This window comes from Accipiter gentilis, chromosome 8 (genome assembly GCF_929443795.1).
Source record: "Accipiter gentilis chromosome 8, bAccGen1.1, whole genome shotgun sequence".
Taxonomy (NCBI): Eukaryota; Metazoa; Chordata; class Aves; order Accipitriformes; family Accipitridae; genus Astur; species Astur gentilis.
The window spans coordinates 20,329,117-20,354,490 of NC_064887.1; the positions used below are offsets into that span (position 1 = coordinate 20,329,117).

At 40.0% G+C, this 25,374-nt stretch overlaps 1 protein-coding gene across 1 annotated transcript; it reads right to left on the reverse strand.

Annotated features, from left to right (window-relative positions):
- On the reverse strand, positions 1 to 25,061 carry CNN3 (calponin 3). Its single transcript, XM_049807328.1, has 7 exons — positions 24,858 to 25,061; positions 5,250 to 5,371; positions 4,733 to 4,799; positions 3,189 to 3,326; positions 2,557 to 2,673; positions 1,672 to 1,818; positions 1 to 1,103 (listed from the first exon to the last, which is right to left on the reverse strand). Exons 1-7 carry the CDS (start codon positions 24,912 to 24,914, stop codon positions 756 to 758), a joined length of 996 nt encoding a protein of 331 aa, XP_049663285.1. The 5' UTR covers positions 24,915 to 25,061; the 3' UTR covers positions 1 to 755.
- Between the last annotated feature and the right edge of the window lie 313 nt (positions 25,062 to 25,374).

The window sequence follows — 25,374 nt, forward strand, 5'->3', positions numbered from 1 at the left end:
AAAAAATATTTATTTATAAAAATACACTGGGATCAGTTTGAGAAGTGTGGCAATAAATACAGTTCAAGGAAGAAAAAGCATTTCTACATGGATATATTATGGCACAATAAAAGGTAAATGCACCATCAATCATGGGACTTCTGTTGGCTCAAGACTTTATACAAGCTCCCTTTTTAGTAAGACAACTATTTCAAAGTTTGGTCAGTGTTGATAATGGAATGAATACACAATCACAAATGCACACTTATGTCTAATGCAGGACTTACCATTAGCAAACAATACCTTAGAAACATAGTAATGATATTTAAATCACTAACATGATGTCTTAGATTTAGTTGGCAAAGACCACATTTAACTTTAAGTGTGAAATTCTTTTATCTCATCTGGAAAACAGAAAAGCTGTAAATATGTAAAATGAAGGCTTAAGGTGGTATGTAAATACCTACTTAGGTAGAGATTGTGAAAATGCATAGCTCCTTATTAGACGACCTGGCTGTACAAGAGCACTCCCCCTTTCACAGTATTCCTTTTACTTCATATGCAGTTATTGTTTATGCTGTAGACTACAACTGTTACAGCACTAAAGGCAACTAGACAGGGAAAGGGCAGAGAAAGGAAAAAGGAATGTATGTAAGGCAATATTTCTTCAGGTACATTAAGCATAGTGTGTAGGAAAGACAGGTAACAATTCCACAAGGCTAGTTTCGTTCTTACTGAATAAAATAATGGCCTAATACTGAACTTCTGATGCAAAGCTAATAATCAATGCCCTGGTCACTGTACTGACCATGGTAATCTCTTTGATAGTCATCTTGGTACTCTCCGTGATAGTCATCTGGGTATTCTGCCTGATAATCGCTATCGCTGATTTCTGACCCATTAGTTCCTGTTCCTTGGCTGCCGTTATGAATGACAGGTTCTGTTGGTGCAGCACAGTATTTGGGGTCATACACTTGTCGTCCAAGCCCATACACACTCATTCCCTTCTGTGAAGCTACTTTGTTGGTACCCATTTGTAATGAAATAGTTGAGTTATCCACAGGTTGTAATATGTGCTTCTGATCGTAGATGTCTCTCCTGGTACCTGGTGCCAACATACCAGCCTAATAAAACAGGATTGTAGAGGTTCAGTAAGAAGGTCAAGAGCTGGAATTACTAGGTTTTTGATTACATCTAGTACACCTTACTGGAAGTGCTAGAAAGTAGGATTAAAGTGTAACAGAACATAGCACAGCAGTATGTGTTCACCAATAGGTAAGTCACAGAAGAAAGTCCTTACAGAAAGGTCCAGTTTATTTTCCTCTTTGGAAAGAATATACTAAGTGTTCAGACTGAGGTAGTGCCCAGGAAGCCATTTCTTTTTTGCCTCTGTCTAGTTTGTACTTGGAGTGAAGTTACTGTTTTCTTCTGGTATAACACAGCCAGCTGGAAATTCTAGAAGCACCTGGTCATTTCTATGCCTTAACATATTCGGCACAGAACACACTGGTTAGTGTTAAGAAATTCAAGCTCTTCAATTACTGCCTAAAAGCACAGCTGAACTGTACCCTCTCACTGCTGCCAGTTAAGACTCTGCTGCTGCATGCAACTCACAGGTTCTCCTATCCCACCAGGCTCTCCCAGGTTGAGAGTTGTATCTGCTCTACAAGTGTCATGTGCAGTCCTGCTTACCTGACTGGCTCCTTTGTTAGTGCCCATCTGTAGGCTAATTGTCGTCTGGTCAAATGGCTTATCAGTTTGCATTTTTGGATCATAGAGGTGTCTTCTAGTTCCATAAGCAGTCATGCCTGCCTGACTGGCACACTTGTTGGTACCCATCTTTATTGGAGAAAGGAAGAGGTGGACAGAAAAAGTGGTTTTTATTTGTACAGCAAGCATAGTCTAAGGAAACAAATATGGTTTGTAACTGTGATGGCTGACAGAAAAAGTAATTACAGTGCATGCTTTCTGCATGTAGCTTGACCACTACCTGTAATAAATTACCCTTTCTCCATACTGAGCTTCAAAATGAAAAATAAAGGCAACTGTCATCCTAAGGCATTTCACTGATTGGCATTTGCCCAACTGCATTGCAATTAGAATGGATGGAAGCATCAGAATACAATAATTAAATTTTACCATGGCCAGTAATGATTCAATTACACTTCCACAACTTCTCTACCACAGGCATTTTAAGATTTTATGCCAGTTATTTTGGTTTTTATGACTTAAGGAAAGCGGAGAGGAAAAAAAAAAGTTTCTATAAGGAGCTTTAGCTGTCCAAAGACTCCTACTTTTAAAACCACTTTAGAGGACACTCCTAATATTAGCAGTTCCTTTCCTCCTTATTACTCTTATTGCAGATTTAAAACAAACAGAATAACCTTCTAGGCAGTCACTTGAACTTATAAAGCCAATCAACTGCTGACAAGAATTAAAACCTCATACCTCTTTCCATGATAAGAATATATTGTAATTCTGCAGCTGTTTTTGCATAAATCATGTATCAGTTAATCAAAACAAGAAAGGTGTTTTCAAATATAACAGATTAGTTGTGAACTTGAATTTCTTTCTTACCTGCAGGCCAATTACACTTTGACCAGCTTTTAGTTTTCCTGCATCAAAACTTCGTGCTTGTTTCTCTGCATATTTGACACCAATATCAATTGTAGTATGAAAACCTTTAGTTTTTGCCTATTTAGGGAGAGGGAAAATAGAATATTCAGTGTTTAAAGTATATTTTCTGCTACTAGAACACTGGCTTTATGGCCCTGACCCTGAACTCTCAAGGGATGCCACAAGCAGTTTTATCTTTTATGAGACACTCTCTGTGTCGGGGTGAGAGAAGGTAACAGTTCTGCATGCCATTTGAAGGCAGCACTCCAAAGCTACACAAGTATCTTGTCAGAAGGATATTCTGCAGGGATTAGTGTCCTCCTGTGAGCCTCCCCAGTTCTGTGTATGCACACGCAGCACCAGAGCAAGGCTATCTGCAGTCAAGAATCCTAACTGAACTCCAAGCCTCCACTGGAGGCATGCGGTAGAACACAGCCCTCTGAAGTGCAATCTCTGCAGTATCTCCGGCTCACAGCAGTATCTATCTCCTCTCCTGACAGGCTGTATGCTGTTTTCTGTATTTATATCATTGGTAAGGGTGTGTCTGGACTGGCATGTGGATTTGTGCCAATTCCAGGGGTACAAATACTTACCAGACCTGCTAGCGCCACTAGAGTAGTCTGTACTTGAGTCATATTTCCATTTTCAAAAAGATCATTTGCTTCAAAAATATCATGTGGCTTCATGCCGTAGACTTGGATGGCTTTGATAAAATTCCCAATGTTCTCCAGCTAAACAGAAACAAAGAAGTGTTTTCTGCTCAGTGTTTCAATTCAGAAACTAAGTAATTTTAAAGCTTTCTGGTGTTGATTGGTTTGTTTTGCTTGTTTTGCACAAGTTCTTTGCTTTGTGCAAACTGAACAAAACAGTTGGCATGGTTAAGAGTGACTGGTGGGAAGTATGAGATTATTTTTCATTAATTTTAATATTGACTTCAGAAATCAATCTAAGCGTTTATTTAGCCTGGCATCTCTCCGTCAGTGAGTATCACATACTTTGTTAGAGGGGGCTTTGATGACAAAACTGTCTCAACTGTGTCTATTCCAAGAGAAATCCTAATCTAAAACCTGCTTCAAATTGGAAAATTTGACATAGTGTCCATGCTATCTGACTTCAGCAATTGATAATTTTGAGTAATATAAAGTCATGACTATGTGGATAGTAAGAACATTTAACTTAGGTTGAAGGTATTATCTTGCTCACTTCCTGGAACAAATTCAACTAAGCTTTTGGGGGTTATTAGCACTTTCTTGCACTGTGCACTGTAGAAATTGGAAAGCAATATGGATTATAAGGAGTAAAGACTGAATCTCATCTTTCCTTCTGAAGTCTTAAGAGGTATTAAAACTTTTTAAAAACATAAAAATCCTCCACCATATTTAGAAGTGTTCAATGCCAATAAGCCCAAGAGGCTGACATAGCAGTATTAAGGTAGACCCAGCAACAGTAAAGGCAGTCAACTCTGACCAGCAGCCCTTCCAAGGCTTGTTCTAAATGCATGTTGCCTTTGATAGTCCCTTGGGGGTGGTGGTGGTGGGGAGTGCTAGATAGAGCACTCATAAGAAATCAAATCTGGATATACTGAAATAAAATACATACTGTAGTTTGCACCATATTGTTTTCTGAGTTCTGTTACACAACCATTTCTTCTGAGACTCTTCGGGTCCTTTCCCTCCCCATCCTTTCCAGCTGCTTTCTCAGGAGGACACTTCATACAGTGATGTCCAGGTACATGCAAGCTGTTGACCTAACGCCTTTGCAGCACTGCCTGCATGGTAAACTCCAGTTGTGATTTAATAAAAAAGTTAACAGCTTTATTTTAACTTGGAAAAAAGGCCTTGCTATAGGGCTATATGTTGTTCTTCCATCTGAAATTTCACCTAACAGCTAAAGCACTAGTATTAAATATGTATACTCAACTGCCATTTATAAGCCATCTCAGCTATAGTTGCTTTCTGTTAAATGCTGTTCATGTATGCAGTATCCTCAACTGTTGTGTATGTATCATATACAGAACTTGGTGTTATTAAGATTTAAGGTGTATTATTTTCACAGCAAATTTGTTAATACAGAATGAAAGAACTGTTTGAGGGTTGGAGGGGTTAGAGGTGTAGTTTTGGGGTTTTTTTTGTTTTACCTGGTGCCAATTTAGTTTTGATTGATTAATTTTCTTCACTGATCCTGGCTGCAGCTTATTTATAAGCCTGGGGAGGTGAAAAAAAGGGAAATGCTTAAACAATAAATCTCATCCTTATACCATCTGTGCAGGCATTATATAATATTTTCACTCATGCTTTATTAGTTGCATTAGTTTCATCAAAATGGTTAATTTTTTTGTTTATACAGAGTGCCTAGCTCAGATCTCAGGTCTAACAAGTCTAACAGACCGTAAGAATTATTGTGTGTCATTTGATTATTACAGAAAAGAGCTTCACCATTAAATTTAGAAATACTTAGAAATCTTTTCTGAAAAATAAAGGAGATTTAAGTTTTCATTCTTTTCCATCGTTTCAAAGAAGCTCTCTCCCACCCTACTGTCAGCTATCATTGACGATTATCGTTGATGTGTTTGAAGGGGAGTCTTCAGAAAGTCCCTCCTTAGTTCCTCAGAAGTGGAAAACTGTTAAAAATAAGGTTACTTAATAAACGCTTACTCGCATAAGATTATGCCATCTTTTAATCCCAGTTGAAAGTTTGTTCCAATGCTCAGCCCTGTAACCTCTTCTATCCAGTTACGCAGATCTTCTTCTATCTGGGGGTCATATTTCAGGGCAATCTGTAACACAAGCAGTTATAAAGTTACTTTATGAGAGAAAACTGCAACTCTTCCCCCCCCACCCCTCCAAACCATTTCAAAGAGTAAGCTATAGCATTTATCCAGTAATTTTATTGCTGGATTTTAAACTGTATTTTAAATATCTTATCTCTTTTACTATAATGTTTATGGCTTTACTAAATGTTTATCTGCAAATAGTGCTTTGAAGCACTTAACAGTTCTTCCTACTGTAAGAATTGCTGGAGCTTGTGAATATTCTTTCAACAGCTGCAGAGGAATGATGACCTTTTTGAAAAAATATTCTACCCAAGTTGTACTTCAGCAGGAATTAAAAAAGTGAAATAGTGTGTTATGAACACAAGAACTCTCAATTGCCATGCTGTCAGTACTACTGCTCAAATGTAAATTTTTACACAGGAACTTTATTATGTAACAGATTTTAAGTTCTTCAGCCAAAGATTATGGTGGGTTTGCTTTTTTAGCTAGGTTATGATTAATGGAGATGACCTAGTAAGTTTTCCTCTTGTTGCTACATTTAGTTATCTTGCGGTGGATTCTGATGGTTGTGTGTGTGGCTTTTTTAAACTTAAGTTTTAGTATGTCTGCTACTTCTCTTTTCTTTGGCCTTGCTGGAAGACTCTGATGGAATAAACCGTGATCTCATGTCTTAATTGCAAAGAGAGAAAACCTGCAATGGTCTTTGAAGTCAAAGGCATCAGAGGCCCAGAGTTGTTAGCAAGGTGACTTAAAAACTCCTTTTCCAGATGTTCAGACTTCGCTACTCAGTGCGTCAGTTCCTTTTCCAGATGTTCAGACTTCGCTACTCAGTGCGTCAGTTTATACTTTAGTCACTAGAAACCAGTCCATGTGAATGGAATGCTTAAAACTGGTAAACTTCAAAAATGCTAGCTGCTAACAGGGTCCTTGCTCCACTCTCTGTCCTTTGTTCCCTTCCCCTCCCCTGAAGACACTGAGAAGCAGCTCAAGCTGCCTTCAGCCTAAACCTGTTACTTTTGCAATACTTTTCAATATTGGCGAGTTAGAGAAAATGGATTATATCATTGAAAGCATTGCTACTTTTTCTGCAAACAAAACAAGTTACCCGAGTACAAGATTTTTATGGCATAAATAACCTCCGCTAGTGCAGAGGTTGGCAACACTTTTCGACCTTCATTAGAAGTTGTCCCACATGGATCAGTGAGTGAGATGGGGAATGAGGGAGCTACCATGAGAAGTCTAACAGGCAAGCACAGAATATACTTGCAGTGTTTCTAACTAATGGAAAATCAGCTCAGCTACCAACAGTTGCTTATGAATTCCTGACAAGAAACTCATGTAAAGCCATTTACATTCAGATGAAAATGTAAATTTCAGACTTTTTACATATAGTCTTTGACTTCAGCACAGAAAGGTTAGATATCAGTACCTATTTATACTGCAGGACATTATAATTCCAACCTATCCAAATTACTTGGATAGAGGCAATTGCTACATTTTAGCTAGTGTTAGTAATCCCCAACTCCAAACTGACCAAACTAAAAATTACACTATTCTGTTCTCTATTTTTCTTCTAAAGGGAATGGAAAATTCCTGTATCTCTGGCTTTACTTCAAAAACTTGTCTGAGTAATACTTATTTTCCTTAGACTATCTGTAACAGTGGTGCTGTGGTGCCTTGGTTACAGATCAGGATAACGGACTATGCCATTCCCTTATTCAGATCTTGAGTAGTGTAAAATTCTGTGCAATATTCTGCACAAGATGACAAGTACCTCAGTGCTTAGACCAAAGCTGGTCTAAAATAATCAAGGTACCCCTTTTCTCATTGAAGAAAAAAGGAAGAAAGCTCAGGTAATACTGCCTAGCATGAGGAAAATCTCATGACTACTTTTTTTTTAATCACACCTTTTGGATACTAGATAGCTAAGATGAGCAGCAGACTAGAAAAGCTAGTTGAAGTTCACAGCTTCATAGAAGAAGCTGCTGCATTTTTGTCTCTTGGCTGACAGATAGTCCTCTTGTACCTTCCTTAAGTTTAGCACCAGAAGCAGTACAACTACATTCTTCGTTTATAGTGATGGTAATAATAGTAAAGGGTGGGTAGCCCCTTTTCTGAGGGGCTACCAGAAAGGTTAATGTCTTGAAAATGGTGTATAAGGAAGTTGGTTATCATCTTTCTCCTTCCTAACCTGGTGATTGTCTTACAAACTACTTTTCATGGCTATTTTTATTTCCTATGGAAACAAGCCTTATGTGATTGCAGCCTTAATTTGCGTCCCCAGTAGCATTTGGCAGAACACAACTAGCTTGTTCAAACTTACGGAGGAGCAGCAGTCTTGGACATAACTAAGTTGTTATTTTGTGTGAAAATAAGTATCTGTGCAATGGAGAAAGATCCCAAAACATCCTCAAAAGACTGAAACATAGCATCATACTCTTCTTGCACATTAGAGAATCTATAGAGATCTTACAAAAGTGATCTTGCCCACAAAATCTTAAATTACATGTACAGACAAGACATACAGCAGATAATATGTTTCTGTACAACTGTTTAAAAGAAGAAACAGGATTTGTAGGAAGGCCAGAACTTGGTTATGTTCTGATACTCCAGTTAGAAGACAGCAGACAATTTGGGCTGGTCATTTTTATGTTGACAGTTCATACTACATTAAAATCACCATTCTAACGTGCATGTGGGTACAGAGAGGGGTTTAAACTAATCTCTTCCACGAGTTTTTAGTTAGTTAGAAATGTAATGAACATTATGCTTTCTGAAAATTCAGGCTGTTTTGTTTTCAGTGTAGCTTAAAGACAATGATAAGTCATATTTTAGCCATCCTGCAGTTGAATTTGTGTGGAATACAACTGGAATTGTCTTTCTACAACTTAATTTATTTTTAAGTGCTGGTAATCACTTTTTTTTTTTAAAAAAGAGGAAATTAAGTCCATGATTATGCCACCAAGAGACAGATTTTAAAGATCACTCTATCTCCTCCCTCCCAATATTTAAAAAAAAAAAAAAAAAAAAGTAAATATGTAAGCCAGTAAGAGTGAGAACCCTAAAGTCTTCTGTCAGTGTGGCTATTTTAATCTTTCTTGGCAAGCATATAAAGGAAAAAAATGGCAAAAATTTTCCTCATTTAATACTATGTGCATTCCATATGTGAGATTACAACTGAGTTGAATATCAAATTGCTGCCCCCATTGCTTGGGGAACTTAGAGGTAATCAGATGGAATTTTATGACTTCTGAAAATATTTACTTTGTGTTGGAGTACTTTACCATGTGTTCAAATCTCAAGTTTTTCAAGGGGTTTTAAATTGTCTTGGGGTATCACTACATCTCTTATCTAGAGATAGGATATTAAAAAATGCTTATACACATGAGGAAACTTGTCTTATTGCCACTAAAAACATTACTATTAAATCTGCTAGGTTTTGGAATTGCCTTCACTACTGTATGGTTTGACTTAAATATGGTAAAGTTTTTGTTCTGATTTTTTTGAACTAGTGGCAAACTAGGTTACAAAAAGTGAGAAGTGGTGATAATTTCTTTGAAAATTATACTCAATCTACCTGAAAAGCTAGAGACATGGAAACTTTAGAATCTGGTTTTAAACATGTGACAAGAAGGGGTTACACAAGGAGAGTGACAGGTCAGGCACTACCAGAAGCAAGGCATTATACTTACTCTGAATTCTTAGCTCTTTTACTCCTGATGGCACAACCAGAAGTTATGTAACACTAAGTGAAAAATTCATATTTTCCACATGTCTATCGGAGTTGTTCCAGTTTTTCTTTGATTGCTATCTATGAGGGGAAGCTGGAAGCTTTGATATAAATGAAAACAATTTTATGACTTTTTCCATTACTACTAATCAACATGCCAATATTTGATCCTTTTTAAGTACTGAATTTTCATGGATGATATTTAAATCTTACAAGTCTACAGCAAAAGAAAATACCGTCTACTGAAGATGAAAGGAGTAGCTAAGCAGCCTCATTCAAAGTATACATCATCAGTGCCATGGAAAAAAAGCTACAGTTTCAGAACACTGTAGAAAAGATTCCTTGTAGCAATAAATATAAAGATCTTATAATAGTTTAAAAACAGATAGCAGGAAGCCAACTGTTTCTTTCTTTACTTTGTTCTGACAAATCTTGAAATATGTATAAAGTTTTAAATGCTACTATTTTTGTTGATGTACAAGAGATACAGATTTAATAGTTAGAAGTATCTCTGAAAGGAAACTAAAGTTTATACAAGTGGTCAAAATTATAGGTGATCTAAGGTTGTGGGAGGAAAAGAGTAGGTGTTACTTGCCTATTACAAGCTGATATACATACATGTATGCCAATGTATGCCTCAGGCTAAAATCCTTGGGTTAAACTTGATTCCTCTGGCAACTTCACACTTGCATCTTGTTCTGTTCAGGTAGGACTTTCCTGTTTGGGACCTCTTACAGTGTAAAAACCCTCCCTCCATCTGTAGTACAAGAACAGCAATCATCACTCTTTTTATCAAGTGTATGGATTCCTGGAAACAAATGAAGTTGTGCTGGCCAACTTTAATGATCTGTCTGTGTCCCTTGAAGTTACTCAATGTGCCTGTAGCATGTTAAGTTTGAGTGATGAAGTTAACCAGTATTTCACACCATAAATGATATCATATGTCCTTTTATACTAATCTTTTCCAAATTACACAGTACACACTGTACACCAAGGGCTACATATATTCCAAGTCTCTAGTTTAAGAGTTCAGCTGTCTATATTGCTGCTACTCTGGAAAAATACAGTAACAGTACTCAAGAAGAGTTTAAGCACCCTGCGTATCTTTTTACAAGTCACTGGGACTAACAAACAGAAAACTTAGTAAGTTAAAAAGCAGGTATAAAAGATAAAACTTTCAAAGTTACCCATCGTGTCATAATAGCTCACACTCCTTAGTTCTGATGAAACTTTGACTAAAGCGTCAGGCTTTATGCCCCCACAGAAAGGGTCAAATGTTTAACATGCAGCCCACTAAATTTAAAGTACTAGTAAGCATTTGAAGAAACTGCTTTCTGGTCAAAAGTTTTAAGAATAAAAGCATGTGTTTGTTAAAATGAGTGAACAACTCTGTCATAGGAACCATTTTCATCATCAAAACCTAAGATTTATACACATATAAAAGTGCAACATAGGTGGTATGTCAGTGTTTCCAAGGTAAATAAAGTACAGGGCCATGCACTGCAAGAGAAATAGCCGGGAATTTGCTTCAAGATAGTATATGAAGAGGTTACACACATACTTTTTCACCATGGTGAACAGAAAAATAAATAAAGCCCTAAGTTTTAGTTGTTTGTTAATATTCTTCACGGGAGGAAATTTTGTGTGGCCCATATCCTTGCTTAAAGTGACACAAAATTTCTGATTTTTGAGTAAAAAAAAGATTGAGTAGAGAAAGCTTGCTGCATCCTCTAATGAGTATGGCAGCATATTTATCTCATACTGAATTTAATCCACATCTAGCCAGCGGTTTTAATGTTAATTTTATCTTTACACATTTAGGTCATAAACTACTGAAAGCAAATAAAGATAACTAAGGGAAAAGTCCAGCTTTTAAGACCTAAAGTTGTACAGTTTAAATTTTAAGCAGCAATTTGTTCCTATATAAACTTTTAAATTTTTATTAATTTGGAACTATCTATCTGAGTGAAACTGAATTTTTATGGTTTCAGTGGTGCCTACAAACATCCTTTGCACTGAAATAAGTACCACCCTCAGGAGCAATTTGTCTTGCAGAGGCTAAAGCGACCAATGCTGATACTTCTTTATCATTTGCTTGGCACTATTTTGCAATGAGATCTTTCTCTTCCCCTTTTTAAGGCTTTATGATAGTATGGGGAAAAATGAAAGGATAATTATCTCCTGGTATCAGGGCAGAAGCTCTGAGAAGCCCTTACTCCTCAGAAGTGAGAATGAGGCAGACTACATGGCCAGTCCCAAATTATTCTGCAGAATTCCAGCTACTGGCACCTGAGCTGCCCCATTCTGTTCAACACCTGCTGTTCCAGAACACAGTTCTGAATCTCACGTCTAAAATTTTCACAGCAAAATGGGACAAAAAAGTGTTAAGAGCTTACTGGTTATGTGAATGACCAAGAGAAAGGCACAGAACAGTAAGCGTTCTTCTCATAAGCAGAAAGAAAGGTTTTCTAGATTTTATTTTTTTTAAATTATATAACTGAGTTAAAACTTTCTCATTAAAATTCTATTGTCTGAATAGATTAGTGTACATATCTAATCTTCAGCTTCAGAGATGAGGGAGAGTGACAAGGACATAATCAGTACTTTTCTGCAGAACAGTTTTAGCTGTCTGCCAACAGAGTGGTTATTTAGTCATAGAATAAATAAATAGTGTACCCTTTGAAGTTGAGACAGAGAACCTAAGACAATGGGAAAATACAAGGTTTTGATTTTTACTGAAGGTGGGTGAGAAGAGGAAGGGAGAACCAGGATACCAAGGTTATTGTTAAGTGAAGCTTCTTGCCATTTGAGCTACCAACCCAATGACCTCTCATCATAACAAATTGAAATTCCCTGTTAATTTCCTGTATGTTGACCAGGACTGCATGTAAAAGGAAATGTCAGAAGAGATATATTTGTGCACAAGAAACCCAAACATAAAGGGAATGTAAAAATCCAGATGAAAACCAAAGGCGGAAGTACTTAAAAAACTGAAAGCCATGATTAAGTATGCCCTGGTATTTGAACATGTATTTTTTTTCTGTCATTATGGACTGTTGTACAGAAAATCAGAGAACACACTGTGTTAACACTAATATTGAAAGATCTCACTATATCCCACTATGCTACTTACCACAAAAATGTTACAGCTGTATGCATTTTGCTTAATATTCAACAGTATTTTTTTGTTATGTGTAGCATAATTGATAACTTGCCAACATATCACTGTTTTCTCTGTAAATCAAAATTTAGGCTACAATCTTTAAAGGAGGAATGGATGAGCATTAATCCAAAATTCCTGGCACTCTTCCCATAGGCACCAGTTTAAACCCTGTGAAGCAAGAGCAAGCCATTCCTCAAAGTTTCCAAGTCATCTTACAAGTAAGATGCCTGTAGTCATGCATGGTGTTTGTTGCCAGATCAGCAGGCTGGAAGAACTAAGTGTTCTACTCCCTGGCTGTCCAGCATGATTTTGTGAAGCTTGCAAACTATTCAAGAAGCAAACACTACCATCTCTTCTCTCAGAGTGCACTAACAACTCAGATGTACGCCTGCCCTTGGACTGAATACTGGTTCCCTCTCATTCCCTGCAGCTGCACTACTGCAACACTCTCACCCATTCAGATCTGTTCTTGCAGTTCTCACATTTCTTATTCTTATAATTTCTTGTCATAGTCACAATTTTCTGGCTTGTAACTCCAATTCTCCTTAGTCATCAGCTTCCACTTTCAACTGTAGCACCTTCTGGTCCTGCCACCACACAAGTCCCTTTGCACTGTATCTTTAGTCTGTACATTGCTGAACAGTTTAAATTTCTTCACAGTACGTTGTTTCAGTAATATTCACTACCTATTATTTGAACTCATTGCTGCTTCCATCTGAAAAAGGACATGAAGTTTCTTCTCAGCTAAGACAGCGCTGATCCAACCCCACACAAAAAAGCCTGTTATTCCCTGACGATAACAGATTCTCCTTGCTTTGAAACCTGTGCCCAGTATGACTGGTTGGAGCTCTGATATGGCACAGCAAACCTGGGCAGGTTCCAACATTACTAGCAGTAACGTCTTCTGAAACAACTTGTGGAGTACTGCACTGAAATTATTGGTAACCTGCTGTACTGACAGAATTCAGTGATACCTAGTTGCTCTTGGGTTTTTTTTGGGGGGGGGAGAGGGGGAGGATTTTAACAGAACAATCTGGCCCATAAACAGCAAAACCCCCCCAAATCAATCTAGTTTTTCTAGTAGTAACCCAAGAAGTGTCTCCCGAGACTCTGGTAGAATGGTAGGTCTCAAAGGCTAGGTGGAGCCTGCAAACAGAAATAGTAACATCAATTATCATTGTATCTTTCTGAGGGTAGTTTTCTAATCTATTGCTACTATAGCAATCCAATAAATTCTTTGAACTTTACTTACTTTTCTCCCCAATAGAATAGCTTTTAAAATATATCACATTACAAGTGAACTGTATTGTGACTCTGTAGCCCTTCCCCAAGGCCCAACTGCGTTGACGAGTCTTCCAACCTCACCTTCCAAATAAAACAGGACCACAAAATCCAATTATTAAGTCTGAGTCTCTCTCCATGCCTTTTTTCTTCTCTTCAAACACTATTCACTTATCAAAAACCAGAGGAATTATGTTTTACAGCAGCAACCAGCTATTTAGTAACTCATACCTCTCAAAAAAGTTAGCTAAAGAAAACTGAAGTCTGTCCATGCAAGCTTTGCATTTGTTACTCAAAATGCACATGCCCTCTGCCTCTCCAGCACAGACCATGCTGCATTTTCTCAGCACATTTTTCAAAGGTAAAACTCAAGATGCTGCTGCTTTCACGCCTCTTTTGCCCCTACCCAATAAGTTCAGACACTTGACTGCTCACTGCCACTTGCGATCCCAGGCACGGACTTGACTGAAAAATGAACCAGATGACATGGCAGGTCCCAAGGTAATGGGCATTTCCCAATTAATAGTGCTCATTGTTTCCCACCAACTGCTCTGATCCTATTTGGTCGCCTGTCAGCCTGCTCCGACTTAATTCCGTGAACTCACATTAGCTGAACAGGCTAACTGAGGTGCCTGTGGTAAGTATTCATATGGAAAATACAGATTTCTCTCATTCTTGCCACCACTTTGTCCTTGCACAAAATGATTCAATCTGTGGGGTTTTGTAATTTAGGTGAAAGATGTGGTTTCTTAACTTCTATTAGATAGCAAAGTCTGCCTAGATTTATCTTTCATACAGGTAGTGGATCAAAATCTCTGAATTCACACATAGCATGTTTTTCTGGTTGAGGTAATTTTCCCCATATCCAGTTTTCTTACCAGAAGCATAAGACATGCAGATTTCACACCCTAGGCTTTAGAAAATCTTGCCTATCAGCTGCTTCATATTATTGTTTTGCTTTACCACCACCAAAAAAATTTGAAGAATTAATTCAGCAAAAAGAATGAAAATAATCTGCTTCTGCTGCTCCCTGCCCTCCATTTCAGCCCCTCCCCTCCCAGGTATATCTCTGACCGGTTAAAGTTCAGTAGCTGATGCATAATGTTGATTATATTCCAGGAAACATCCAAAACTATTTCTGATATGACCACCCAGGCAAGTTGTGCTTTAAGAGCATAAAAGGAGTTATAAGAATATGATCTACAATTAATGTGATTTTTTTTTTAAAAAAGTGATGACCACAAACACATTACAAAACATCTACTTAATTTTGTAATAATATCCATCTTTAAAGGCCTAGCATTGAAAATTAGGTTACTGAAGAAAGTCTAAGAAAAGGAAGACAGAGTATTTAAAATTTACATAGCTCCTATAGGCAGTTCTATATAAATCATAAAATCTGTAGAGCAGATAGCTGGACAGATATTGAAAAAAAAATTATGATTAGATGAACTTTTAGCTCAACTTTGTTTAATGAAAATGTAGTTTAAATTATATAAAAATCAAGCCATAAGCCTGCTATATTGAAGCTTATAATGAGTACAAAACAAAGTGTTACCGTTAAAGTAGGAAAGACAGTCAAACTCCTAAGTAAGAGGTTCTGATTAAACACCCTGCAGTAACTTCTAAACCAACATTTTTCAGCAATTAAGCACAAGCAGAAAGAACAGTTAGCACTGCTAGGGGTGGGTAGGGGATGTACATATGCACTCCATCCAAAACTTAGGATACTGCAAGGTAAGTTGTAGTCTCATTAAGCTGCACACCTGAATTCACTGTAGGTTTGAAATGCACAAGCAGCAGTATGTGTGAGGAATGCTGTATTGCAAATGACATGTGAGAGAGGTCCCAATCTTCGATTCTTTAAGGTTCCATTATTCTTATGTAGAACAAAATGCTCAGGTACCTTGACTGAACTCTAACTTTGTTAATGTTTTGTTCCAATTCTTTTTCATCCATTCAAAGACCAGTTCTTTATCTCTGATGTTTAACCTCACAGCTTTTTTGTTAATTTTTTTTATTAAAACCTGCTAGATTCAAACAGAAGTACCTTTCCATATCACAAACATTTTCATACCATCATTTATTAATGATAAAGGATGCTATCAAGACAGACCATAGTAAAAGGCAATAGTCTTTATTTTCTTAGAAAGTTACTTGTACTTTTTACTTTTATTGGGGCATGGTTAATACAATGTCAGCAAGGTAAGGGGACAGCTTCTTGCAAAAATAAGCAAAGAACATTTACCCTTAAAACGCTAGATATGTATCTGAACTACATATGCTTCATTGACTTAACACTGTATTGACTTTCATATACAATATATAACGTAACTTCAAATTGATCCCATGTAGTGCTACAAAGTTAACCAAAGCAGTGGCCCCTCAAGCTAGTCAGGCAGTGGGAATCTCAACAGGAGCTGCAGTACAGGTCCTGTTCCAGTGCATCTTTCCATTTGGTGTGTACTGGCCTGAGCTCTACTGACTTGTGCTCTCTCCATGCTCAGCACAGAAAGGAAATGTGTTCTGGTGGGGCCCATGTTAGCAGCCAGGTAAGAACTGGCTTTCACCACAAATATTTGAATAGAACCAAATCCCTTCCCAAATGCACAAGTCTGTTATTCCTTACCTTTTGCTGGGAAGGATTCTAGCATTTAGTCAATTAAGGACAACAGAAAAATACTTTTCAATTAAATTACTCTTATTCAAGCAAAACCAGGAATACTAAGACAATGGTCTCTGCCAAGAGGCTGTAGCAGTGGAAATATCAACAGGAAAGCCATATAAAAGGAGAGCTTTCTTAGCAGGAAAACAAAATAAAGTTTTTTTAGTAGTAACATCCGGGTTTACTCTGGGAAGAGCCATGGTCCAAACATGCAAAGCAGAGTAGGAAGATTTGTTTAGAATCCAGTTATAATTCAGCCAGCTTGGACTTGCAGTAGATCGGATCCCACCTTCATGAAAGCATTTTAGAATAGCAAGAAAGTGCAGAAATATTTAGGTTTTGCCCAAATCTAGGAAAAGACTTGGTGTTCAAGTCCTGCAGGGTATATGCACAAGCCATGTACAGTTTCACTTTGCTATACCACTTAAGGATTACTCTGTAACCAAAAGGATGTCTGCATAAATAAAGTCCTCAAGAAAAATCCTGTTTAGACCCCACAAGACCAGGTCAAGACTTGGAAGAGAAGCAGCAGAGGCACTGAATGGTTAAAGCCCAACTTCTAGGAGCGAGTGAGGATCAGTAGCCAGAGCAAGTTCAGACTCCCAAGGCTTAAAGCACACTTGGCCCAGCTGCTGGGACTGGGTAAGGCAGTTTGGTGAGAGTCCAAACAGGGCACTAGACCGTAGCTGTGACAGCAACACTTCATGCCTTGCTATAATGGTCTTCTCTTACTGCCAGCTCGTCCAGTGTGACTAACACCTTCAAGTCTTTGTAATTAATACATCTAAATCATATCTGCTTCAGGTAAAAGATGGGTCTATATAAGCAACAAGAAGTTTAATTATGTCTCCCCTCCTAATATCAACTAAACTCTGCACTGTTTCAAGGGGGGGGGTGGGATGGGGAGGGGGGGGTGGGAAGAAGAGAAGGGGGGGAGGAGGTTTTGTTGAGGGGTTTGTGATTTTTTTTTCAAGAAAAAAAAAACCCCAAACATAGAACCACCCACCTGAAGAAAGTCAAAACAACTGTTTTTGAGAAGGACGCTGTAATTCAATCCCACTAAATAGAAACAACATAAGTTACTCTGAGGCATTACTGCAAAACCAAAAATATTTACCCAACAGACAGCATTTGCTGCTGAATATAGCTATACAAGTTAACAGTTGTTTAGAATCAGATAGTTACAAAAAGCATTTTTAAGCAAAAGAGTCCCTCTTAAAGAAAAAAAAGAAGTATTTTCACATGATCTCACTTAGAAAAAATCTGTTTCAAATTGCCCTACGTGTCCTGGCCTCAAGCCTGTTTTTACTAAAGGCCTTTCCTGTACAGTTCCATAGGGGACGGGAATCTCTACAAAGTTTGCCTTAAAAGGATGTGTCAGATGCACAGTGTATACCGTGTTACATAGCTACAGAAGCTAACAATTCTGAGTCCAAAGAAGTTTCTATCTTTTATTCTCCAAGGCAAACTATAAATTATTCAGGGACAAGAAAAAGCCTCCAAATTAATGTTCTTGCAAAAAAAGCTGAGGTGAGAAAAAAATCAGAGACATGCCATTATCTCAAAACAATGCATGCATGCATCCATCTATCTTTTAAGGGTATTGACTCAGCAACAGGAATATAATAGATATTTTTCTGTAAATTTTAAACTAAGTCTAACTCCAAAACCGCACAAAAAGCACATTCATTTGTACATTTTAAACAAGCAAACATAACTGTTTGCAAACTAACTTTTTATTTTCCGAGACTACTAATCCCATTTAATCGTCATGACTGTCAAACTTTGCTTTCTTCAGAGGTGTTCTGGCCATAGGAGGTATACTGTGAGCTTGCACATAAAGGCTGAAAGACTTGATCCTTGTCCCGCACCCTTAAACATTAACCTCAGCAAGTTTTATTTCTATCACCAATAAAATTTTATTAATCTACCAGAAAAAAGGTCACTATAATACGTTTTATAAATTCACAGAAAGTGCTCTAAGTTTGAAAGTGCAGACACAGTGTGCTTCCTAAGGTTAAATATAACAACAGTTTACAGCAAACATCCTCACTCTTAATTTACTTGGGCACCATGCTTTGCTGGCAGCAGCACTGGTAGTTTCCATCTGTGCTGACCTCATGCACACACACAGGAGCAGACTGGTCTAGTGCTCTACCTCTGCTTTGATGTTCATAAGGCAGCAGTAGCTAATCCCAGCTATGTCATGCCATTCATCACCTTCCTCCTAGAAAAACTAGTGTAAGCCAAGAGACAGAACTGGAAATTACATCCCTCACACAGGGCTTAGCACGGGGCAGTGATACATGTCTCACAGTTCAAGAATGGCTGTGCACTGTTCCAAGTGACAGTTTGGAGACACATAAGGACTCCAAAAGACAACTGTCAACTTGGCAATGACATGTCAAGGTTTACCGGGGATTTAAACTATTGAGAAAAAGAAATTAACTCCTGTGTCAGTGGTTTACAGCAATAACTACCAGATGTTACTAGGGTGGCCACTTTCACAGGTTTGTTTCATCTCATCTACTCAGGGGCTACTGACCAGTGAAACTGGATATAGGGCATGTCTACCTAACAGGGTTGTGCAAGGGCTCCCAAAGCCAAGTGTCCTTGTTTGTGGGCTTTGGCAAGTAAGTGTGCAGAATGGGCAACGCCTGGCTGAAAACCACAGGAGGCTTTAAGCAGATAGCAGGGTTTCCAGCGTCCAAGTTGCTGGCAAGGGAAGTGTTTCTGTGGCAAATTACTTGCTTCTGCTTATCATAAAAAGATACGTATCATAGGTATGATAGTTTCATCGCCATTAGTTTGTACTTGTTAGTATGTCTACTTTTTACTGCTGTAGTATTAATACTTCTATTGAAGTAGCCACAGAATTGGAAACCTATACCTGATACACGCTCAGGGGAGCAGACCTGTCCTGAGACAGTAACAGTAAAAGAGGAAAATGGATTAGACACATCAAGGTAGACAGAGCAGGAACACTGCTGGAAGATTCTCCACTGCTGGAATACCTTCCTCCTTCAAAAAAAAAATCTAACCAAAACATGTAGCTATTGATTAGGGCTACTGCATTAATACCACTTCTCAATCAAAATGAGAACTCTTTGCACGTGAGATCTTACACTAGGAGAATACAAATTAATAGATTACTGCAGTTTAATAAAGCTTGTGTTTCACTGGGTTTCTTTAAAAAAAAACATCCTCTGCAGAATTTCCAGCAAAAGGCTAAACTCACATTTCAGCAATTGAGGTAGCAAACACATTCTCAGAAGCTGAAGAGGCTTCTGCCCAGAAAAGGAACACTGCATGATCTGGAAGTCAGGGGAAGATGCAGGACCATTTTCTAAGAAGTGTTGTTGAACCCAAGTTACTGAAATCACAAGCCTGACAAAATACAAGTCTTCATTGTTTATATTGCTAATGTGTTTTAAGTGATACATGTAGTTATTATGCCAAACCTTGATTGACTGTAAGTTTAGCTATGGAATTATTCCACTGTCATATTTATGTTTCGTGGACAGTTTTACTATTGACTCAGTTATCAAAACTGTACCATTAAGTACTGTCCTCTTATGTTGAATGCATTCTGTGCATCTGGTTGATAGATTTCTTGACTAAACCTATAGCAGAAGTTTTCACTCAGCATTTCATTCATCTCTGTGTATTACAGTTATAAAAGAGGTTTGGGAACAGCTCCTAAAAAAATAGGATGCTTGAAGATTAACACACTGAGAGATTTCTGGAAGACAATAAATATAAAAGACAAAGTTATAAAGTTGTTCATTTGAACTGCAGATCTGTTACTAAAGCCTGGATCCAGCTAGAAAAAAATTCACAATTCTTTGAAAAAAATACAGAAGTTGGACACAAAGAGAAAAGTTTCAGTGCTATGCACATTGAAACTAATATTTAGCTAATAAATGTTGACTTCAAGAGCTATGATCAACTATCAGCAACCATGACTTAATTGGAGCAAACTGAAATTCAGTGCTTGATCTTGCAAAGTCCTTCTACAACCTCCTCTGAAATTCCTTTTGTAAAATCTCAGTGTATACGTTTCTATTATAATATTTCTGACAGCACCAAAATACTGGATTTTTAATTTATTCTCCATGCGACAAACTGAAGATTTGTATCATGGACAAGGTCACAGAAGCTGATTTTATTTTAAACTAAACACCTGGATTTAATTCAAGACTTGTAAATTAAAGATATTGCTTCTTTAAAAGCTATATAGACATCTACATACAAGAGAATGGGAATGCAGAGATCCTATACTGTCAGTTATTATCACTGGAGATATCCACCTGTGTTCTCAAAGTGTAAGTTTTCATTGCCTTTAACCAATAATCCCCATTTTTATTACATCGTTTCAGACAACATTAATAGAAATACACTATCAGCAGCAAACTTTCTTACATAAGGCTCAAAATTCAGTGAGCGAACCTAAAAGTTTGCTAAAAGAAAATAGTCTACAGGAAGTATGGAAAGAGTAAAACAAGTATATAGTAGGAACAGTTACATTTTAAGAAGGAAAAGGGTATTGTCACTGTTTTGAAAGGAGGAGAGAAACAGGAAGGAGAGGGCCTAACAGTCCAACTATATAGGCAGCCAAAACATCATCTAGCTATTAAATCACTAATTAAAAAACCTGAACATTAATGATTTGAATGTTGTTCCCAGTTTAAAATAGTCACAAAAAAGTAATTTCTGGACAAGCACTTAAATCTGTTTATTTGGCCTGTAGCAGGTAAAATACAGTACAAGAATTTTTTCCTCAGCAGTTTCAGGAGGATCACAATAATCATACCTAGGACTGGTTAGCATTATTCACCACAGACTTCAATTCTTTTTCATTAATCTGTATTTGCCCTTGAGAAGGAAAGCAGGAAGTACTGCTGCCGTCCTGCATACTTGCAAAATAGGAGATATTTTGTTTACAGGCTTCATTTGTCTAACAGCCTCCAGTGTAAAGAGTTTGTTTCCCTTCTTTTTCCATATTGCTAGCACTTGACCTTTCAGGGTGGCAGCTGCAGGGACAGACTAACTCACCTCAGTTACTCTGCTGTCTTTAAAAAGTTTGGAAAATGGTACTGACCAGCACCAGCTTCCTGACAGAGGGATGACTTGGAAGGGAAGTCAGAGACTACAGTCAAGACATGGAATAGCCAAATGCTATGCAACGTTTAACTCCCCATACAGATCATATGTCTGCCCATCGTTCCTTTCACATGGAGATGAAACTGGCAGTGTATCAAACATAAGAAGAGGGAGAAGATAAATGCCTGCCCGATACAAATACCATTTCCATGGGAAGGGTGGAGTCACTAGGAAGCAGCTGAATGAACTGGAACCAACCTCTCCTTCCCCTGCCCAGCATTCCTGTTTGCTTCACACCTTATGCAGTGAGACAACGGAGCAAAAGCTTCTGCTAATTTCTTACTTACCTCAGTTGTAAATCAGAGACAAACATAACATTAGTTTGTAGCTTTATGTAATTGCATCACCATCTCAAGCTATGCTAACTCAGGTACCGCAGAAACTCTCCCATTGCTTAAGAAAATTATTTATTGCCTGCAGAAGAAACTATCCATTTCAATCAGCTTAAAGGGCTCCTCACTGAATATTTGTTTTAGATCAAATATCTTCTGTGATCTCAAATAAACAGGGAATCAGTTTCAAAGGGATTACACTAGTTTGACTACCATTTATCATGCAGACAAGTTTCCTTACATCTGGGAACCAGTACACAAATTCCGTCCGTTCTTTGTAGGAACAAGGAAAAGAGATCCATAACAGAGACCAGACACCTTATTGGTGTGAACTAAGGTAAGGAGCAAAACAAGAGAAGGGTGGGGCCTCAAAAGGACAACAACAACAACAAATTTAAAAAAAAAAAAAAAAAAAAAAAAGAAGAAGAAATAAAGCCCTAAACACCAAACTAAAAGATTTTAAGCTGGAAGACAGAATCTTGAACATCAATTAAACAAAATTCTTATAAAGCATCAGGACATGTTATATTCATCTATTCAAATACCATAGCAAACAAAAGGTCTCTCTGAAAGCTAATACAATGCCAAATGAGAAAATAAAGAATAAAAAACAAAACCAAGAGACTTTTCTATCCAGCACAGCTGGGCCCTCAGGCAGCATAGCTATCAACATGTCTGTTTTCTGTAGAAAAACACTACTTGGGGATTAGCACAGAAAATTTCAAATAAGGGTATCTAAACATTCACCATCGTTCAAGCAGGAAGGTACCACAGATACTTACAAACATTACACCAACACCACATTAAAAAAAAAAACCCAAAAACATAACACAGTGGTTTGCACAAAGGTTGTTGTTTTAGAAAGTGTGACTGATTAAGATCAGTAGCAAAAAATGATCCACCAAGAGTTGGAAACTAGATGTTGTTCTTCAAATCTTTATGAGACAGAAGGATCTGGAAAAAGGAATTTCTGATCTCTACACAGACATTATTCTCTGATCCTCTAGAATTATACAGAGAAACAGAAACATATATACTGCACAGACCTATGGAAGATACTAGATAGGAGGTATGTAATATATCTGTCTATAACAGAATTGCTTTGAAATTTGATCTCTTACAGTAAGAGCAACATTCTCAAAGTTCAATATCTTTTGCTGGAGTTTTGTTGGGTTTTTTTTTGTTTGCTTGTTGTTTTTTTAAAGATGAGTTCATTTGTCTTTGGCGCATCTGAATAATTTTTTTTATGGCACTGCTGCATTGACATTTCCAGGAACTGCAGCAGAAGCCTGCATACAAGTAAACTGAAGCTGCCACAGAACATTCATCCCTCTGTAATATTTGCATTAAAGAAAGCAGAGTGAGTGAAATAACAGACACTCAGCAAGATAAAGTAGAAAGCCCTTTGCATAAAGGTGTGAAATACACCAGTTTCAAACCCTCTGTTAATGCACAGGCTTGGAACAGTTCCTCTCAGGAGGCCCTAAGCAAGCGGATGACAATAAGAAACTGAAAGAAAGAACAAAGAATTTCTTCCCATCTTGTCCTCATAAAGGGATCACTGTTAAGCCTACATGATTCTGTCAATATTTTTGAAGTAGAAGAGCATTTATTTCCTTCCTAATTGACACGCAAGAATATACAACATATGTTTTCTTGTCTGTTTTTTTTTTTTTTTTAGATTGTAACGGTGTAGATAAATCACTAAGTTTAGACGTTGGGAGCAATGGCTCTGGAAGACATTTGGTTACATGACATCATCAAACTTTGCAGCAGAACCCCACAACCATCCTGAGAAAGCCAATAAAGGAAAAGAAAAAAAACAAAGCAAAACAAAAAAAAAAAACAAAAAAGAAGTATATTTTGTAAAGTTTCCAACACATTAACTTAGACTTTCTGCATAAATTACAATGCTTAAAGTGTACGACTTTTCTCCCTCCTCCTCCTTCTAGTCAGCCACAAGTAAAACAGGATTTGAGGACGCGCTGAGGCCTGAAACCAGACATGTGTGTGAAATAACCAGTTATTAAAAACCACGTTTAGAATTTGAGCCTGTGAATAAAGACACGGAACACCATCTCATCCCTAGCTGTTCACCGGTGTCATTTTTATTGCAAAGGTTTTTCCTCTCACCAGGCAATTGTTCGCTGCAAGGTAACAGCCTGCGTAACAGGACGCTAACCAACCTAAGCACCTTTTGCTCCACAGAACACGAGAAAAAAAAAGTCAACGGCGAGTCAGAGCAACTCAGTAAAACAGGGCACGGAGGGCCCCCGCCTCTCCGGCAGCAAAGGCTCGGCTGCTGCCGGCGGGGACTTTTGCGCTGTTCTAAACCAAAGCGCCGGGTGCTGCGACAAGCCCCTGTCACAGCAGCGACCGCGCGGTGCTGTCCCTGCCGGAGGCGCTCTCGGCAGGGAGGATCGCTCCGGGAAGGCCCCGCCAGCGCCGGGCCGGGGACCCCCGAGCGCCCGCTTCCCCCTGAGGCGCGAGGCCGGGCGCCCCCGCGCGCCTTTGTGTGCCCCCGCCGGGCGGGGCGGGGCGGGGCCGCGCCGGGCAGACAATGCGCGGTCTGTGCGGGGCCCACGCCGATTGGCCGCGCGCCGCCCGTGCCAATGATGTCATGCGGCTGGAATGCGCCGCGCGGGGGGCCGGGACGCGCCGCGCGTCTCATCTGCTCCGCTTGGCTCCGCTCGGCGCGGGCCGGCTGCGTCCTGCCCCGGCGGGGCCGGCGCTGCCCGCCGCTCCGCGCCCCGCCGACCCGCTCCTCTCCGCCGGCCCCGGCGAGAGGACAGGCGGGGACGGGGGCGAGCGGGACGTCCCGTGCCAGGGCCGTCGGCGCGGGCAGGTGCAGCCCGGGCCAGCGGCACGGGGCGCGGCGCGAATCGCGGCGCCGCGGCGCGGGCCCGCCCGGCGCTGACAACGCTCCCGCTCCGGCAGCAAGTTTCCCGAGGGGCGCCGCAGGAGACAGCGCTGTCCCGGGGCCGGCGGCGAGAGCGTCCTCCCCCGGCCGGCACCTCGCGGGGCGGGCGGGGGACCCTCCCTCCCCTCCGCCGCCGGAGGCAGCGAAGCCCGGCGCCGCGTCCCGTCCCGCCCCCGCCGGCCCGGTGCAGACAAAGCCCGGTCGAGCCCCGCGCCGATCGCCGCACGCCCAGTACCTTGTTCTTGACCTCAGCGGAGAGCCCGTAGGAGGGCCCCTTGTTGAAGTGGGTCATGTCGGCGGTCTCCCCGCTGCCTGGGGGCGCTGGTCGCAGGCGCTGGCGGCTCCGGGCTGAGGCGAGAGTCCGCCCGCGGCCGCGGAAAGTTCTAGTCCCTCCCTCACGGCCCGGCCCCGCCGCCCTCCCCGCGGCCGTTGGAGCCGCCCGCGCGCCAATCGGGGCACGGGGCTGCGGCAGCCCCTCCCGGCTCGCCTGGGGAGGGGGCGCGCGGCAGCCTGGCCCCGCCCCTGCGCGCCCCGCCCACCGCCGGGTGCCGCCCGGGGGGGGGGGGGGGGCAGGGGGGTCCGGGCCGGGGCCGCCGCGGAGCGGAGCGGGGGAACGTCAGCGGGAAAGAATCCGCTGCCACCGAGGGCCGCCGCGGGGAAGCGCCGCCGGGAGCCGCCGCGGAATGCGCCGCCGCCGCGGATTCCTACCGCATGCGGCGCCCCCGCGGGGAGCGGGAGGGGGGGGGGGTCTC